Source organism: Periplaneta americana, chromosome 14 (genome assembly GCF_040183065.1).
Source record: "Periplaneta americana isolate PAMFEO1 chromosome 14, P.americana_PAMFEO1_priV1, whole genome shotgun sequence".
In the NCBI taxonomy this organism is placed as follows: Eukaryota; Metazoa; Arthropoda; class Insecta; order Blattodea; family Blattidae; genus Periplaneta; species Periplaneta americana.
This window is the reverse complement of record NC_091130.1, coordinates 108,428,119-108,448,396: the sequence shown is the minus strand read 5'-3', so window position 1 is coordinate 108,448,396 and position 20,278 is coordinate 108,428,119. Positions and strand designations below refer to the sequence as shown.

Below are 20,278 nucleotides of genomic sequence, written 5' to 3'. Positions count from 1 at the left end.
ACCTACAAAATATATTTACATTTCATTCCAACTCCTTTCAAATTTTCTAGAATATTGCATTAAATTCTTATAAACAATCTGTATCAGGTACTGCTTATAGTTTATTTCCCTGAATTATTATTCAAAAGACATACATAAATGAAATCGTTTAATATGCACAGAAATAAGATGAATTTTCGTTTTCAGGGTCATATACTAAAAGCACTTTCTACAAATCTGAAGGGTCTGTCCACGAGAAAGTGTCCTGTTTTCGTGAAAAATAAAAGTATGAATGTTGGGTCTTACTTCAATTAAAATTGAAGTCAAGGCATTGAAGTTAATATTCTTGGCACTAAAAGTGATTATATTATCTTATTTATATAGGTTTTCATGTATATATGCCAAGATGAAATAGTATCGAAAAAATCCTTAAATAAGGTATATATTTGCAAGATTATTGAACATAAAAGTTTTGTAGTATTGAATAATTTTTTCACATTAATAATTTCTTGACATCTTTAACTACGGTTTATCAGACAGGATTTCTTATTTCATCACCAATTATTAAGAAAAATTGTATCCTTAATTGAGATCATCTTCTTTGTCCGGATACTAACGAAATTTTAGAAAAGTTACAATAAAATCCTGTAGACTGCAGCCATCTCCAGGACACGCCTAAATCTGCTAGTGTTACTGTTGCTCAAGAGGTGGGAATAGCTGTCAAGGTTTTAATATCCCTCAGTGCATCACAAAATAGTGCTCTATTGTGTCCAGATACTAACACAACAACTGATCCCTGAAACCATTTTGTTGCCTGCAGTGCAAGTTTCTGTTTCTGTGGTGGCTTATGCATTGGTCATAGTAAATTCGCAGAATTACGTCCCTCACAAGTATATACATAGCGTGACATTCCTCACAATGTGTGTGTTTGCTGGTACCATGAGAACTTCGAAAATCTACAAGTTTTGGTTTCACAGCATCTTTCTAGTTTGTCCACTCCATTGTTTGTGACCCAAGTGATAAGAATTGAATGAATTACAATTCTGCTGTGTGTAAATCAAAGTTTATCACTCTGAAGATTTCCTGAATGACGAAAAATGTAGCCTTCAAGTGCAGTATCGCCAGTGGAGAATGGTTGACAAGCAGTATGAAGACATTTCATTGGAGGAAGGATTAAATGATGTCATTGATGAATTAAAAGAGCAGTTACCATTCTTCATGACTCACATTTTTAATCAAGAGCAATCACAATACACGCATCAGGAATATGTCTTAAGTGAAAATGTTGCGATGCAAGTGGATTTCGCAGAGAACTATTCTTGCAACTATCAAGACGAGAATACAATCTGCACATTGGCCGAATCCCCAAATAGCGCTGTTTACTGCTACAGTATGGTATGGAAAAGATACATGGAACAGTTATGTAGTAGTTTCCGACAACATATCACATGATAGATATTGTGTTGACACGTTTCTGCGAGCTATACTGAGCAACCATGGCGAAAAGAATCCTCTGTTCAAATATCTGCGTGTATTATCAGATGGAGCTGCTTCGCAGTTCAAATATAAATACAATTTTGCCAATATTACTCCTTTGAAAGATGATTTCAATCTGAAGTCTCTAACGGACATTTTTTTTTTTGCATCATCTCAAGGGAAAGGTGCTGTAGATGATATTGGAGCAGTGGCAAAGCTCCATGTTTGGAACAACGTACGCTCGCAGAAAACATTGCTTCGTAATGTTACTTCCATAAATTCTGCAAAAATCTCACTATTTCTACTATTTCTGTGCCATTAACTAAAACTGAATCTTGTAAGACGAACCTTGATCAAAAGTAGGAAACGATAATTACAGTTAAAGGTACACAAAAAATTCACCAGGTGACTGCTCTTTCCCCTTATGTTATTGGCTTTAAATATCATTCAGTGGACTCAGAAACTAATCTGAAGGTTGTAAATATGAGAATCTAAAATATTGAAAGGAATAAGGGAAGAACAGAGTGTATCATTTCAAGTTTGGTCACATTCATATAAATTCAAAATTGTTTATAACTATTTTGGTTAATTATTGTCTTTCTTGCGCATAATAAATTTTCTGTAATTCCAAAGGCTGATTTAAAGATTTACTAAAGTTTAATGTCAACACGAACATAATTTACTGCATTTGTTTTCGGGTATTAATATTTGTCCTGATAATAACGTCCAGATACTAACAAGCGGAACTTTGTAGCTATTAATATTTCACAATAATGCAGTTATTGGAAGATAAAATAAATATGCTTAACTATAAAACAGATATTGTATAAGTGTTCCCTGATAATGAAAACATTAATAAATCATTACAATGAGGAGAGATTTCACCGTAATTTATGTACCACTTTATCTTACCAAGTTCCTTGTCCAGATACTAATGGAAGATACATGTGTGTTTTATTCAATATACAAGTGTGAAAATGTTAATGAAAGAACTAAAAATACAAGATGGATAAATAGTTAACAGATTCATACCAGAAACTTTGTTGTTTAATTTATATACTGTATGTGATATCTAGTTTTGTAATTGAAATATGTGAGAAATGTCCGGATACTAACGCCGGACAGACCCTGAACATAAAAATACTTTACTTCATTGATAATTATGTGCTAAGTTGATTTGTGTAATTAAATTTTCATGAATTTACATGAAGAAATTACTGAATCATTTCTTACATCCTCCTATTTATGAGAATTGACATTTAAAATTGATCGTTCAATCAATCAATCAATCTTCTTAATATATTCAGTTGTTTGCTGATAACAAAGTCCACTATAGTCCACTGTAGTCTATTCAGTTTTTGTTTCTCGTAAGTAATGGGGGGTATTTTGATCAGTGTTCATTATAGATGCCTGTTGCTAGTAGCCAGAGTTGATGTGTAGTCAATATATACTGCAGGGCTGTGTCTTCCGCAACTGGTACTGATGATTTTAATTTACTTCTTTTGTGGTTTATGGATGGACAGTATAGAAGAATGTGTTCCAGATCTTCATCATGATTATTACACCACAGACAAGTAGGATTATCAGAAAGGTGAAATTGGTGTAGGTACAATTGTGTGGCTATGTGACCTGTTCTGGCTCTTGTTAAAAATGTTTGAATATGTCTGGGCAAGTTTTTGTACATTTCCAGGTCATTTGGTTTCCTTTGTACAGACTGTAAAATTTTTCCTTTGTCAGAAGAGAGCCAATTGTTGATCCACTGGTTTATAAATTGAGACTTTATTGAAGCAAAAGCACTGGATAGAGATATCACTTGAAGAGGTCTTGGTTGCAAATATGTTGCCTGTTTTGCAATATTATCGACTTTCTCGTTTCCAGGTATACCACAATGACTAGGTATCCACTGAAATGTTATTTCTTTTTGGAGTTTTTTTAGTTTACTTAGTTGTTTAAATTCTCCGGAGGTAAAACAGTACCTCAATCGGATCTACGGGTAGGAACTGCACGGAGAGATGCCAAGAATCGTACTAAAGTACTTATTTGGGACACATTTCATATTGGAGTTAAATGGCAATTAATATTAGGTACCCTCCACAAAACTGGCTTCATTTATACACCGACGGATCCTTGCTCTCCAGAGAACAAGATGCCGGTGCAGGTGTTACGTGCTGTCTCTTCTCACTTTATAGATCTCTTGGATATGGAACAACAAGTTTTGATGGTGAAATTATTGCAATAAGTGAATGTCTCAGGAATCTTCTATGCCACATCAGTAAATTTAGGAATGTAGTTATATTGTCAGACTCCAAAGCAGCTATTCTATCAATCGTCTCTAAACACACACCTTCATCTCAAACAGCAGAAATAACTAAAATGCTCTCTCAATTAATATCACTCAATAAAAGAATTGTATTCCAATGGATACCATCCCATTGTGGAATCCTGGGAAACGAGAATGCGGATGCTTTAGCAAAGAAGGGCAGCACTGCTACTTACAGACCTGTTACTAAATCTACGTATTACTCTGTGAAGAGATTTATTAAATCTACATACTTAGACTTCAACAAACAAAATTTGATATCTCAATCCCAAGGGAAAAAATGGAACTCTCTGCATCAAAATCCACAGTTAATTCCCGATTTACCACGAAAATCGTCTGTAGCTGCATTTAGATTGGCAACAGACCATGATTGTTTGGCCAAACACCTGCATAGAATTGGAATATATCAGTCCCCTAACTGCCCATTGTGCAACTCAAACCAAGAAATGGATTTGGAACACCTCAAAATCTGTGCTTCAGTGGCTGGTCATGATAATATCTTTGAAAAATATTGGAGTGCAAGAGGTCAAATTACTTTATTGTCAAGCGCCTGGCATTAGAAAACAACAACAACTTATTTGGGACACCGTCCAGTCAATCAGAGCCAAGTTTAGTATTGAAAAAAACCATATAATGAGACGAAGAGACAAATATAATACCAAAAGGATTGAAGTATGGTGTCAGTCCAATGCAGAAGCAAAATCCATTTAAAACTGATATGAATGTTAAAAAATGTGAATCTGTAAATAATTAATTTCTCGCATCCTAAGATACTACACAATGTCATCTGTAAGTTCATTCTGTGCAATACAAAATAATCACGAAAAAAAACATTCTCTTCAGAATCGCAATTCATACGTCACCCTAAATGTGTTTTCTGCAGAGAATAAGATTCAACTATGACCTTTCACCATATATGAGTTTTAAACTGTTAATGCCATCAACATGTTAATATAGTAATATGACAGACGTTTACTAGCATATTACAAAACAAATACAGAAAACCCAATGTACAGAGTATTTGATTAATTAATAAATATTATATGTTGTGTCATTATGTGCATCATTCCTGGATAACTTGGCATATCTATACAGAACATGAATAAAATCCGACCAACTGCTTAGGAAAAATCACTGTACAAAGATGGAGACAGAACGTCCAAAATCCTTTTTTAATGTTGTTCAAATGCCTAGACATTTGGCAACGAAGCCATAAGTCCTCTTGCATCCAGCATTTTTTATGTATAGAATCTTCTTTTTCTAGAGTTCTACATCTTCCTAAATGTTGTAAGTTCAAAGGTTCATTTGAATTGCATTACACACAAAAGTGAGAAAGCGCTGCTCATTTGGTCCTCAATTTTGTTAATATTATTGTATCCTCTTCTTATATTGATTGTATTATTTTATTTCTATTTCTATTGTTGTAATTATATTCTGTAGTCTGATGTATTATTCTGTATTATATATTGTTCTATTATTATATAAGTATTCCAATCATGTGTAGATCAGCGAATAGGGATTATAAAGAATGGACACTTCGCGTCGGTACCTTTGATGTAGCCGGACCGATTTCAATGACCTTCAAGCCAGCTAGAGCGTCAGATTCTGCTTTCTCCCTAGAGTTGGCGCTGACATCACACCAGCTAGCAGTCGATACAGCGGAAATATAACACATACAATTAATACATCTAGGTACATTATGTACTCAAATAAAATAAATTGGATCCATAAAATAATAAATCTGTCATTAACTGTAATGTCTAGACTCTAGAGTTCCTTTATAATGAGAGTTCAGACGTTGACCCTAACAACAATTAAAATATGTAATGATTTGATAGCACTGAAAATGGAAAAACAAAACTCTTACGAGAAGTGAAACCATATACCTATATTATATTATATACAAATATTAAACGAATTCGATACTTAATTTTATAATGTATTATATTATTTTATAATATAATTTATGATATCTGAAATATAAAATATTATTATTACAACTAGTTTGTCACTGAGAAATAAGGAAAAGCTGTTAACTTGAATTTATTTGAAGCAAAGAGTTACTGGATTATGCAATAAGGTAGGCGATGTTTGGATCCTGTGCCTTAATTCTATTCTCAATTATTATCTTAGCGTATGCTCGATTACACTACCTCTAGCGCTTGAAAGTGGAACTAGCCGCTGGCGCACAGAGAAACAAAACACAGTGTCCATTCTTTATAATCCCTATTCGCTGTGTAGATGTTCTACCAGATAATCACGGCCAGTAAATAATTGGTACATTGCTGCAACTGCAAATTTTCGTAATAATTAAAGAACAATTCCTGGATGAAATATAAGAATTTGCCACTTCTTGCCTTCAGCATTATTTTTGCAGTCCTGTATGTGCACTGACTGAAATTTTCTCCCGATTAGCAGTTTTACAGAAAGGTAGGATAAACTTCTTTGTTGGATTTCTATGCCTTTCTTATCCAAAAAGTTGTTGTTGTTTTCTAATGCCAGGCATTTGACAATAAAGTCATTTGACCTCTTGCACTCCAATATTTTTCAAAGATATTATCATGACCAGCCAATGAAGCACAGATTTTGAGGTGTTCCGAATCCATTTCTTGGTTTGAGTTGCACAATGGGCAGTTAGGGGACTGATATATTCCAATTCTATGCAGGTGTTTGGCCAAACAATCATGGCCTGTTGCCAATCTAAATGCAGCTATAGACGATTTTCGTGGTAAATCGGGAATTAACTGTGGATTTTGATGCAGAGAGTTCCATTTTTTCCCTTGGGATTGTGTTATCAAATTTTGTTTGTTGAAGTCTAAGTATGTAGATTTAATAAATCTTTTCACAGAGTAATACGTAGATTTAGTAACAGGTCTGTAAGTAGCAGTGCTGCCCTTCTTTGCTAAAGCATCCGCATTCTCGTTTCCCAGGATTCCACAATGGGATGGTATCCATTGGAATACAATTCTTTTATTGAGTGATATTAATTGAGAGAGCATTTTAGTTATTTCTGCTGTTTGAGATGAAGGTGTGTGTTTAGAGACTATTGATAGAATAGCTGCTTTGGAGTCAGACAATATAACTGCATTTTTAAATTTACTGATGTGGCATTATCCAAAAAGTCTACACATTCATTCCCAATCAAAGCACAATGTGATGGGATCCACTGAAGAATAATGTTTCGTTTCAATTTTCTTAGATGGTATAATATTTTTCTGTATTCATATATTTGTTGTGATTTTGGCACTCCTTTTTATTGTATTCCCGTGAAAATTTCGAAAGCAATTTTTTTTGGCATCACAATATTTTTTTCAACAAGAAAGAAAAATATTACAAACAACTACTTGCTATGAGTAAGTGCTGCCCCTTCGAGGAGGCTATCCTTGGAAATTCATTATCATAACTCCACTGGCAAAACCAAAGAAATTCACGTGGTATATTTCGGGGATGTTGAAACAAGTACTTAACTTATATTGATACATGGAAATTTATTTTCTGCAGAATTTCCAATGACACGTTAATTTTCACATATATGCTTTCTTATTATAATACTACAAAAAAAAAAAAAAAAAAAAAAAACATTATAATATAATATAAAATATGATAGTACTCCAAAATAAAGCAAACAACAAATGTAGCACATTTAAATTTTTCTATGCACTACAATGAAAAGTCCATTTACAACATACAGAGTGTTTTATAATTCCTATTGTAAACTTCTAGGAGTTGTAGAGGGGACTAAGTAGATAAAGTTTTGATTGGGAACCCATGTCTGGAAAAGTATCGTTTCGATGTAAAATAAGTTTGAAGACTGAAGCGATTTCACATCTCTCATTTCACTAGAGACAATGAGCTCTTGCTAGTGAGCACTACAAGAGTGGTTCCACGTGGCGACCCTGACGTTCATTGCACAAAGTGTACCTGCGAAGCATGTTTCAATACACACGCCCCATGAGACCTTGTATGTGTTGAATACTTTCTGCTGCCGCCAGAACTCGTGCAAGAAGATATTCCTCCAACTTTACAGGAGTCTCATAAACAAGGTTCTTCATGTGGCCCCAAAGGAAAAAGTCGAGAGTTAAATCTGGCGACCGTGGTGGCCAAGGAGTTGAACTACCTCGACCTATCCACCTTTCCCCGAATGTTTGGTGGAGATGCTCGCGGACGGCAAGTGAAAAGTGCGCAGGTGCGCCATCATCTTGGAACCACATTTGCTGATGTAGTACCAGTGGCAAATCTTCACCGGTTAGGCAGTACGGAAGAATGTACGGTCCAATCGGATGACCATCAATGATACCAACCATACATTGATGCCGAATCGTTCCTGAAATCCACATGGCTGTGTAGCATTAAGATTTTCTTCATCCCAAATGTGGCTGTTTCGACAGTTAAAAGCAACCTCCCTGGTGAATTGAGCCTCATTCATGAAAAGAATGCAGCGAGGAAATTCGGGAGTGTCAACACACTGCACAGAAACTGGCACATGGTGCAAAATCTGCTAGGCCCATTGCATGAACTTTTTGTCGGTGGTAAGAGTGGAGTTGCTGGTCATGCAAAATATGCCAGACACTCGTATGAGGTACAGTCATGGCATCAGCAATGTTTAGCGTACTCGTCGACAGGTTCTCTCCTACGTGATGGACTTCTTCTTCAAAGTCGAGAGTGTGGCATGTCCATGAAGCACCACAGTCAGCTTTGAAGGTACCTGTTTCTCGCAGCCTTTGTTGTTTTCTGACAAAAATGGTATGTGATGGAGTGAGGCAATGCGGAAAACGTTCGTGATAAATGTCGTGCAGCTAGAGCATTATATCAAGCTTCGCCGTAAATTGTCAACATCTCAGTGTACTCTTCAAACATGTATTCAACATCCTGTACTGCTCAATGACTGAATCTCAACTGATGTGAAAGCCGACTCAGTATAACTGATTGTAAACAGAAAACACATGATATCAGGGGACTGCTGTCTCCTCCTGTACTGCTCAATGACTGAATCACAATTGATGTGAAAGCCAACTCCATAGAACTGATTGTAAACAGAAGACACACGATATCAGGGGACTGCAGAAGTCGCCCTCAGCCCATTTTGTTTGTACCGTGAAGGGGAAATTTTAAATTGAATCGATCTTTTTTTTTGCATCGAAACGATACATTTCTGGACATGGATTCCTAATCAAAACTTTATCTACCATAAACTGGGGTTACTTTGAACACAGAGGAAACTTTGAACATTTTTTCAGAAAATCGTATTTAGGAGGTAAATTTGGTATGAGAATGATTTTATAATAATTTGCCTTCATCTATAACAAAGTGCAGCATGTAAAAACCTAAATATGATTTTCTGAAAAAATGTTCAAAGTAACCCCAGTTTACGGTACTTAGTCCCCTCTACAACCCCTAGAAGTTTGTAATAGGAATTATGAAACACCCTGTATAATTCATAACTTCAAAAGTGAGAACTACTGTTGTCACGCCAGGAGAAGGCGACTGAAGTACTTAGACGGGGCGGAGGGGAAACAGTCGTGCATGCGCACCGCGCTGTTCACTGCAATATTCCTGTTTCACAAACATCTACTGCACGTGTCTATGAGTCTTTGCGACTTTGTGAAAATAATTGTGGGATTTTTACTGTAGTGTTTTATTAGTTTCAACAAGACAATTGTTTTCAGTATACCACAAATCTTGTATTGCTTTAGTTATCCTTTGCTTTTCGTGTTAATAGTGTTGATAATAATATAGTTAATAGAATTAATGTTATTGTAAATATGTCGACAAAGAGGAAACAAGGATTGACAATCTATAGCGAAGAAGAACAACAGTGCCTTTGCATTCCTCTTACAAAACCTACAGCAAAGGTAGAAAAGTACTCTAATCTATCCACAAGAACAATATACCATATAAGGAATGAAATGAAAGACTGCACAGAAGGAGGTGCGTTGTCGACACCTGAGGGAGAAAAAAAAATGTAAACGTCCAGAGTACTGAAACGCAAATGTAGATGACTTCGACGGGAGATTGACAAAAAAGATATAATTGAGAACTTTTATTTGAAAAAGAAAGAGGGCCACCGGCGTAGCTCAGGAGGTAGCGCGTTTGCCTGCTGATCTGCAGTTGTGCTCGGGAGTGAGTTCGATTCCCGTTTGCGCTGATTACCTGGTTGGGCTTTTTCCGAGGTTTTCCCAAGCGGAAGGCGAATGTCAGATGATCTATGGCGAATCCTTGGTTTCATTTCGCCAAATACCATCTCGCCATCATCAATTCAATCGACACTGAAGAAGCTAGTAGTTATTACAGTGTCGTTAAATAACAAGTAAAAAATAGTACCAAGCTGCAACAAACGTCTACCCTTTTACAAGAGAAAATTGATTTGAAATTAAAGACAACATTAAGACGAATACTGAAGTAAAAGGATTTCAGGTGGAAGAAGTGTGCAACAAAAAAAAAAAAAATTGAGGAAAACACTGTAAATTAGAATACATGAAGATATCTACAGCAAATAAGAAAGCTTAGGAAAGTGGAAAAACCGATTTTGTATCCGGACGAAATGCGGATAGATATGCCTACCAATTTAACGTTTCCCAAGTTCTGGCATGATAAAAATGTTACGGGAGTTTTGACTACCGTAAATGTGTCCAGAACACTCATTGTTGTTCATCAGGATGGGGGTGGTGGGGCTAATGGCTTTGTTGAGAGATTCGAATTAATATACACGGCTGGAACATAAACAGACGATTATCATGGACAGATCATACTCCAGAAATTTAAAAAAAATGTGATAATGATAGTCATAGCGACAACACCGAAGATGCGGAATCCTTTACGTCTGACTCCGTTCCAGCCAAGTAAGTGGACAAAGTTTTCAGGTCAGAGTGTAGCGTAAAGTTCCCCCGTCCCGCCTATCTACTCCCCGCGCCAACTCGTAGCACGAAGACAGTAGAAGCATAAACAAATTAATGAATTAAACTAGGAAGCCTTAAAAGGGGGGGGGGGGGAGGAAGAGAAGTAAACTAACATCTGTTTTTCTAAGAGTCATTATGTTTTAAAACAAGCAACAAAGAATGATAATGAGAACTGAAAGTTAATTACAGAAGAACCCCCATACAGGTCTATACTACGAGCCAACCAGTGATTCATGATGAAACTCAATGGTAAACAAATTAAAATTTACCTGGACATATCATAGCCTTCCTTATCGCCATTGGGTCTTTCTTTGACCACTTTTGAACCTCCTCAACCATTTTGGCAATTTTTGCTGGATTCGTTGCCCATAAACAGCCTTTACGTTGACTTCCATTACCAGCTGGTTTCTCTATCTTCTCAAAACATTTATTCAAACTCAAGTTATGTCTTACAGAGTTCTTCCAACCATTTGGAGCTGTCTTGAAGTATGGAAAATGTTCACTATAAACATAAATAACGTCACAAATTTAACACTAATATGTACAAATCACATATCATAGCTCTTTAAATAGGCCTACATCATACATTATATTTGTCAAAGAGAATGGCAACAGCCACAAATAAACATCTCAACACTAACTACAGAACGACTATCAATTTGATTTTCCTTTTACACATTGGTGGCTCGTGAGCTTTCACATTGGGTGTGCACACTTGTATTATTCTTTATACAAAATTATCAAAATTTCGACTCTTTGGGGCGAATTGGAAAAGAAAACTGGAATTTTATCTAAGTCAGCAAAAAATGTTCTTACATCCTTATTCTGGATAGAGCCTGGGTGGGATATGATCAGAATAACTAATAAAATAAAAATAATAAATAAACCAAATTACTTCCTTAAACATAAATGCTATCTATAGAAAAAAAAGTCTATATTGAGTTTGAATGCATAACTGTGCACATAACAAGCAAAATGATAATCCTACTTTCCTATATGTAGTTTGAACTCCACACAGAGAACCACTCAAGAAGTTAGCTCGATCATAACTTTGTACAACTAGTTTATTCTTATCAGAAACAACAACCTCCAATATTTGCTTCACACATGCGGACAAAATTGGTGCGTTCTGTCCCGAGGGATTTAAAAAAGACCATAATCTTTCTACAGGTTTGCCACTTGAGAGTACGTATCGAAACATGATCACCATTTCACACAATGATTAAACATCTGTATTTAACTCACACATGTAAGGTCAATTAAACAGTGTTCATGGGTTAGATAATAAACATACAATATATATAAAACACAGTTGTGTTCATACAACTGTGTTTTATATATATTGTATGTTTATTAAACATCTGTAGTTTCGTGAGCAATTACCGAAACATAATCAGAACTTTGGATTTCGGCCTTTATTTCATCTTGGCAGACTCCAAACATGCATTGCAGTAAGTCATTTTTAATTTCTTTCGATGTACCTTTGGATACTGCAGAGTTTTTAAGTGTTCTTTTAAAGCAGAATCCAATTCTGAAGTAAAGTCTACTAGTTCCCGAAAAAAATTTCAGGATTAATTGATCCCTCCGACTAATCATGTCCTCTAAGAGCCAGTTCGAAAGCGCCACAAAACTTTATACAATCGATAATTTTTGACAATATGTATCTACTTTTTTATTTTTTAATTTTGATGTTGAATATTTCTTCAAAACGCAGTGTCCAATTGTTGCCCTATGTCATATTTACCTAAAACACTCAATTCTAGCTGAGCATTTTTGTGCACTTTAGACATTTCGCCTTTCGTAATTTTCTTTTTCAGGTGCCCGACATCGCTACAACCATTATTTGCCCATGTGCCATCTTTCTCACTCGCGAACATCAACAAGGAAAACAGTACAATCTGTCTGTAATTTCACAACCACAGAGCCATTCGTATTTGCTATAAAAATTAGGATTGAATTTCCTATTAATATCTCTACCATTGCATTTGCTCGTCTGAATCAACCTCTTCCTCTACTTTTAATTTACAACTTTTCTTCCATAGCCTACTTCAATTACCGAAATTTGTTTTCTTCAATTCTTGAACCGAATTCTTCATTAATTGATTACACGTAAAACTATCATCCACAATCTATTAACCATATAGCATCAAACAACACCAACATAGACTTTAACCGAAGTCATTTAATTCATTGCACGTAAAACTATAACAATGTAAACACTACTATTTACCAGAAAGAATTGAACATCAACACAGACCACGCTAAGCTCCATGTGACTTGATTATTTTTTGTCAGTTTGTGACACTGACATCTTGAATTAGCTATGAGAATTATTTTGTCCAAACTTGCTATATTTGAAAAGAAAATATATGATTCGCCTGACTAGATGTAGATGTAGACTTGCTAGTATATTTTAAACATATACCATTACATAACTAAGTATAGTTTTATTAGTGTAATCGGCCACGAAGCAATATCAGTACGTGTATTCCAATACACTGAAGAAAATATGAAAGCGAGTATTTTTCTTACTTCTCGCAAGCTAGGAGCCATGTCTGCCAACCGAACCCTAGAAAGTGTAAAATTCAAACACGTGAATACGGGTGAGGAGATTGTAGAGAGGGAATACAGTACTGTACATGCCAACAGCGTTTGAGAAGAATGCGTACGCGCAGGGGATTCTGGCAAGGGATGCGATTGAAGGAGGATTGTTGCTGTACTCCCTCTCCTTTACCCGCTGCCCGCAAACATGCCAAAATACTATGTTCGCATAGTCCCAAGTTGAGAGTCCTAAGAGTGATTGGAATAGAAATGGATCCGCTATAGTGCGTGTAATCGAACGAGGATTACTGTAGAAAATGTTAAGTTGCGAAATATTTTAAAATTGTAATCGAATCCTAAAACAGGTGGTGAGCGTAAATATTTGGGTTTGCACATGCGACCATGCGAATATACAAGAACCTTGATGTAAACAGGCGCTGTTTACATCAATTTATTTTTATTTTAGTTGGTTATTTAACGACGCTGTATCAACTACTAGGTTATTTAGCGTCGATGAGATTGGTGATAGCGAGATGATATTTGGCGAGATGAGGCCGAGGATTCGCCATAGATTACCTTGCATTCACATTACGGTTGGGGAAAACCTCGAAAAAACCCAACCAGGTAATCAGCCCAAGCGGGGATCGAACCCGCGCCCGAACGCAACTTCAGACCGGCAGGCAAGCGCCTTAACCGACTGAGCCACGTCGGTGGCTGTTTACATCAAGGTTTACCAAAAAAAATTGCACATAGATCCAAGATAATCTGAACACAAGCCTTCAGTATGGAAAATCAATTGAGGGGCTTAGAACAAAAAGCAGGTAACTGACATTATTAAAAAAAATGAGATAAGTGCATGTTGTGATAGCCCAAAAGGATGTTTCTTCGGGTTAAATTCCAGTAAGTGATCACAGTGTGCAGTGCTGGCATCTGGGCATCATTCACTTATACTCTTTACAAAACTTCTTTTCTGTTTAGAGCAAAACCCAGGCAAGTGATTTCATTGCTATGGTTGTTTTGTTAAATCACCTCATGATTAGTGTCTACAAGAAAATGGAAAATAGAGAAGAAAAAAGGATGTTATCCTCCTTTAATGGTATGTTAAGATATTCAACACCCATTTTTAATTTTCCGTTATTTAACGACGCTTTCAACATTTTAGGTGATTTGGGCGTCGCCGGTGCGTCGGAATTTAGTCTCGCAGGAGATCTTTCACATGCCAGTAAATCTACTGACATGAGCTGTCGCATTCAAACACATTTAAATGCCATCGACCTGAACCGGGATCGAACCCGAGATCTTGGGAAAGCCTCCGGCGCACAGTGGTCCAAAATCCATATTTAGGAGGACAAATGTAGAAAAAATACATGTAAAAAAAATTAAATAAAACCCTTAAATTATTTTTTCTATATAACTGGGTAACACTGAATCGATAATCTTGATCAGCGGAAGTGGCTGCAGAGAGAGATACGGAGCCGGTAACATGCCACACTTCGCCACCCAGAATTCTTGCTCAGCAAGTGCCGCGAGACTCCCGTTTTCTTTGTGCTGCAACTCTGTTGTAAGTGGTCGATTTCATTCATATTTGGTATCAACATGTCAAGTAGTTCTTTAGGTATGTAACACTGTTTGTCTTTGTCACATTTAATGTTATTATAGCATGTCAAATTAGCATGAATGGACACGGGACAAAATATAAATACAACCACTGAGTGCAGATTTTGCTAAGGTAGAGAAAAAAAAAACTCCCTTTGTTCGGTCCCAAAATGATTTTTTTTTTTTACTTCCTCCAGTATTTATCTCTATTTTAAATCAAGTCTTAAGGTACACAGATTTGCGGAAGTAATACATTATGAGCACTGTTCTTTCGAGGTGCAGTAGTGAAATTTTTTTCAGTTGCAATTATTTAAATATCTGTGAACCGAATCTGCTTTCGAAGTACAATTCAGGGAATTCAAGATGACAGCTTGTTAATTATGTGTCAAATAAGCTTCCCGAGTGCCCAAAAGGTGCAATAGTACCTAAAATGTTACATTTTTCCCCATAAGATAATTTATCGTTGGAGAGCAAGAGGATAAAGAATATGCGTTTTTTTAACGAAATGGACATTGGCTTAGTGAGCTACTTATTGAATTAAGTTCTCATCGTGATACCAATGAAAATTTATAGAAAACTTACCCCTGAAAAAAGTTGTGGCTGCCCAAGAAAGCTTTTCCATTACAGCAAGCATAAGGTCGAAACAAAGACAATCCAGAGAATTAGAGCTTGTATACAAAACAAGGTTACTACCTGTAACTACTGTATAAAGTTTTATAAAAATCTGTTAAGACAGAAGAAAAATTACGAATTTTGTCAAATTTCGCCCTCTTATAAGGGGTAGTTCCACTTAGACCAACGTAATAAGAACTTGTATACAAAATATAAATGATACCTGTAAATATTGTGTAAAATTTCATACAAATTTATTAGATAGGAGAAAAGTTATTAATTTTGTCTAATTGCGCCCCCTATAAGGGGTAGTTCCCCTTCCACCAACGTAATCAGAGCTTTTATACAAAACGTATATGCTACTTGTAACTGTTTTGTAAAATTTCATAAAAATCTGTCAGATACCAACGTAATCAGAGTTAGTATACAAAACATATATGCTACTTGTAACTGCGTTGTAAAATTTCATTAAAATCTGTCAAATAGGATAAAAGTTACTAATTTTGTCTAATTGCGCCCCCTATAAGGGGTAGTTTCCTTTATACCAACGTAACGAGAGCTTGTATATGCTACCTGTAACTACTGTATAAAATTTCATAAAAACCTGTTAAATAGGAGAAAAGTTACTAATTTTGTCTAATTGCGCCCCCTATAAGGGGTAGTTCCCCTTATACCAACGTAACGAGAGCTTGTATACAAGGCATATATGCTACCTGTAACTACTGTATAAAATTTCATAAAGACCTGTTAAATAGGAGAAAAGTTACTAATTTTGTCTACTTGCGCCCCCTATAAGGGGTAGTTCCCCTTATACCAACGTAACGAGAGCTTGTATACAAGGCATATACGCTACCTGTAACTACTGTATAAAATTTCATAAAGACCTGTTAAATAGGAGAAAAGTTACTAATTTTGTCTACTTGCGCCCCCTATAAGGGGTAGTTCCCCTTCCACCAACGTAATCAGAGCTTGTATACAAAATGTTTATGCTACTTGTAACTGTTTTGTAAAATTTCATAAAAATCTGTCAGATAGGAGAAAAGTTACTAATTTTGACTAATTGCGCCCCCCCCTATAAGGGGTAGTTCCCCTTATACCAGCGTAACGAGAGCTTGTATACAAAACATATGTGCTACTTGTAACTACTGTGTAAAATTTCATAAAAATCTGTTAGGTAGCTGAAAAGTTATTAGTTTGTCCCGCTAAATTTGCATTCTAGACCACTGTGCGGCGCAGCTCTGTCGACTAAGGCGCTTGCCTACGATCCGGAGTTGCGTTCGGGCGCGAGTTCGATTCCCGTTTGGGCTGATTACCTGGTTCGGTTTTTTCCGAGGTTTTCACAACCGTAAGGCAAATGTCAGGTAATCTATGGCGAATCCTCAGCATCTTCTCGCCAAATACCATCTCGCGATCACCAATGCCATCGACGCTAAATAACCTCGTAGTTGATACAGCGTCGTTAAATAACCAAATAAAAAAAAAATCTAGGGAACAGACGGCCAGTACTCATGCGCCTGAGCTACCCAGGTCGACGTTCCTTGAATTAACTGAGTGATGTTATACCGGTATCTCAAGAATTCTAGTTTCGATTTTCGGTACGCACTACACACTAGCGCAAAATAATTGTCGCACTGTGCGACATCGCGCCTCCTGCTTTTAATGAATATCTCAAGTTTAAGAAAATTTCGTTTTATGCGATTATTTAAATACTAGTTAGGCCTACTTACAATAATCTGCTTTAGAGGCATAACAACAAACATAGGTTATGTCTTACCTGGACTTATTTTTGCAGTGAAGTTTCGACTGCCTTGTATCCCCTTCCCACCAGTGCATAGTTGACAGTTTGTATTAAAGAGTCATTAATTACTCACTGGAGAAAAAAAACATGGTATCAGCACAAGCACACGAACTAAACTAAAACAACATTGCCAATCTTGAGAAGTTCCCATGTAGTAACATACGTCTCAGATCCGGAGGTAATGTAATGCCACATGGGTGTATTTCAGGCCTGGCCACAGTATAAAGACGGCGCGAGGGTACTATTTTCTTAGACCGGGCGGCGACAGGGCACTTTTCTGATTTTCATACATTATTATCGTCAAATTTTGTATTTATAAAAAGTTATATGTTATTCACACTTAAACAATTTCATAATGAGGACTATTCCGTAGACCCAACAACGAAAACTATTACTGGTAGGGCCTACTACCGAAATTCCAGAGCCAGAACAATTTTTTGTTTAGAAATACACCACTGAGTAATGCTGTTTTGTTTAGAGCAGATTTGATGTGGGTGTAGTAGCCATAGCCTTGTCAAAAACAATGAAAGGAGTATTATAATAAAACGCGTGCGGTTGTAAATGTTTTGGCCGACTTTGTTAAAAGGTCAATCATCACTGTCTCTTCAAGTGAAAGTAGAAATAATATGTTATGTATCGTCGCATCGTGCGGATATACACAAACATTTTATTTTTCCGCTTATCTCATCAAGCACAGGCCTACACCAAAGTTGAACAAGAAAAACCAACTAGACCTACTGATTGCAAATCAAGCTCTACCAACTGAGCTACCCGGGAACTCTACCAGACACAGATCCAATTTTTCCCCCTATATCCACAAACCTCAAAGTGGGCTGACAACCGTCAAGCAACCAACATTGAGTGCACACTAACTCTGTGTGACTTAAATTGTGGTTTTCTGTTAATGAACAGTGACGTGTATTATGTAAATCAAGCTTTCAGGTATAACGCCCTGTAAAGTTTATTTGAATAATTTCGAGGGAAAAATTGTTCCGGGGCATCGAACAAATGTATTTCGTTCTTACATTAATTAACACAGTCAATTCATTGTTGAGAAAATTCTTCAAATTACTAAAATGCGTTCTGCTTTTATATTTTATCAAGTAGCGATGGTATTTTACATTGTCTCATTTGACTGTACTGCAGTGCCGGCAAAAATACTCGTTAACAACCTTTCACTGGCAGATGCATGTAAAAACAGGACTGTATCGGCGCAGGTCTCACGAGTATTCTCCAAAGGCTCTGGAGAGTGGCTGATGAGGCAGATTCTTTCCTGCTGGACAAGGTGACCACTTATTTACTTACAAATGCCTTATAGAGAACTCGTAGGTTCATTGCCGCCCTCACATAAGCCCGTCATCGATCCCTATTCTGAACAAGATTAATCCAGTCCTTACCATCATATTCCACCTCCCTTCAAATACATTTTAATATCTGCAGTGCTTGGGAAAAGTGGTATAAGTCAGTTTCCACAAACATTTTTAATAATTTTTTGACAATTTACGAAACATCTGCTCGCTTGGGTTAGTATTTCTTCCATTACAATAATTCATATAGAAGGAAATCAAATCGACATAAATCTGTGTGAAGACAGTGTTTTTCCTTCTCCTGTAAAATTAACATTTTTGACTTGTGCCACTTTTCCCGAGCACTACATATATTATCCCCTCATATACGTCTCAGCGAGGTTGTGGCTTCGATCCCGGCCCAGGTTGATGACATTTAAGTGTGGTTAAGTGCGATAGGCTCCAGGGGCGGCTTTCGAAGGGGGGCTGCGGAGCTGCAGCACCCCCAGACATTTGTGGCTCTTGTCTCATTTTATGTTATGAAATACATTTATTATACAGTCTCTATTTAGCGGCTCGAATTTTTTTAAATTTCGCTCTCAATGACACGCACGCAATCGTTAGTGAAGTCGCTTCATCCCCTGGTGCTGCCAGAGCGAGGACAGAAACAAGGACTATGGGTGAAGCCACTTCCTCCCCTGGAGCTGCCAGTCTCGTCTCGGATGCTTTGAGCGTTAGTTTTACCCCTCCCCCTGCTAGCCCCTTGCCGTGAATCCAGAGTTTCCAGGCGCTGCAAAATTTACAGCAGCTTATCAGTAGCGCGCAGTTTTAAATACATTTTCTTTAATGTCGTGAGTATAACAAGTGTAACAGTGCTTAATTCTGTACAATATTTACAGTCTATTAAATTAAGTACCTTAACAATTCAGGAGAAATGTGAAATTAAGTGCCCATCAGTTGAATCTCATAATGGAAAGAGCCGCTAAACAAAATACAAAGGATCGCATATTTTTTGCTGATTTATCCAGTATCCCTGCTTTCTTCTCTCGATGTCCACACAGTCTGTATTAGATTAATGTGTTTCAAAGACAATTCCATCAGCTGAGGCAACAAGATGGAGTTTTAAAATAAGAACAGTAAATGTTGTTCATGAGAAGAAGGAGCCATTGCTAGAATGTTTTCAAACCATAATGGAATCTGAAACATCTAACAACATCAGAATAAATGAGGCAACGCCCTTGTGCGTGCTCTTGAAGGTCCTGAATTCAATTTCTGGCTCAGTTTTTTTTTTTTTTTCTTCCGTGTATTGATGTATCATGTAGATATATTATACAACCAACTACAACATCGCCAGTTAGATATTTCTAAGGTTCAAATCTGCATATAAAACAAATTAAATTATGGTTTATTTAACGACACTCGCAACTGCATGGATTGTATCAGCGTCGCCAGTGTGCCGGAATTTTGTCCCGCAGGATTCTTTTAAATGTCAGTAAATCTACTGACATGAGCCTGTCTCATTTAAACACACTTAAATGCCATCGACCTGGGCCGGGATCGAACCCGCAACCGACTATGCTACCGAGGCCGACTCTGCATATCACGCTTTGTTAATGCCATACAGACAATAGGGAACAGTGCACAGTTGAGCGGCGAGATCTGTGAAAATGAAAACCCTAAAAAGCGTCGTAAGGTCGAAGGAATCCAGACAACGGTTGCGGCAGCCAAGGAAGTGTGTGACATCATGATCACACAAGCTAACACCCGATTCCAG

General features: G+C 36.8%; 1 protein-coding gene across 1 annotated transcript in view; it reads right to left on the bottom strand.

Moving 5' to 3' along the window:
• The window catches only part of LOC138713643 (uncharacterized), a 63,859-nt gene extending 50,904 nt beyond the window's left edge, over positions 1–12,955 (bottom strand). Inside the window, exons 1-2 of the mRNA XM_069845898.1 lie at positions 12,902–12,955; positions 10,941–11,173 (exon numbers count right to left, since the gene is read on the bottom strand). Coding sequence (XP_069701999.1) covers positions 10,941–11,173; positions 12,902–12,918 — 250 coding nt within the window. The 5' untranslated portion in view covers positions 12,919–12,955. The remainder of the gene's footprint in view (positions 1–10,940; positions 11,174–12,901) is intronic.
• Positions 12,956–20,278: the final 7,323 nt, after the last annotated feature.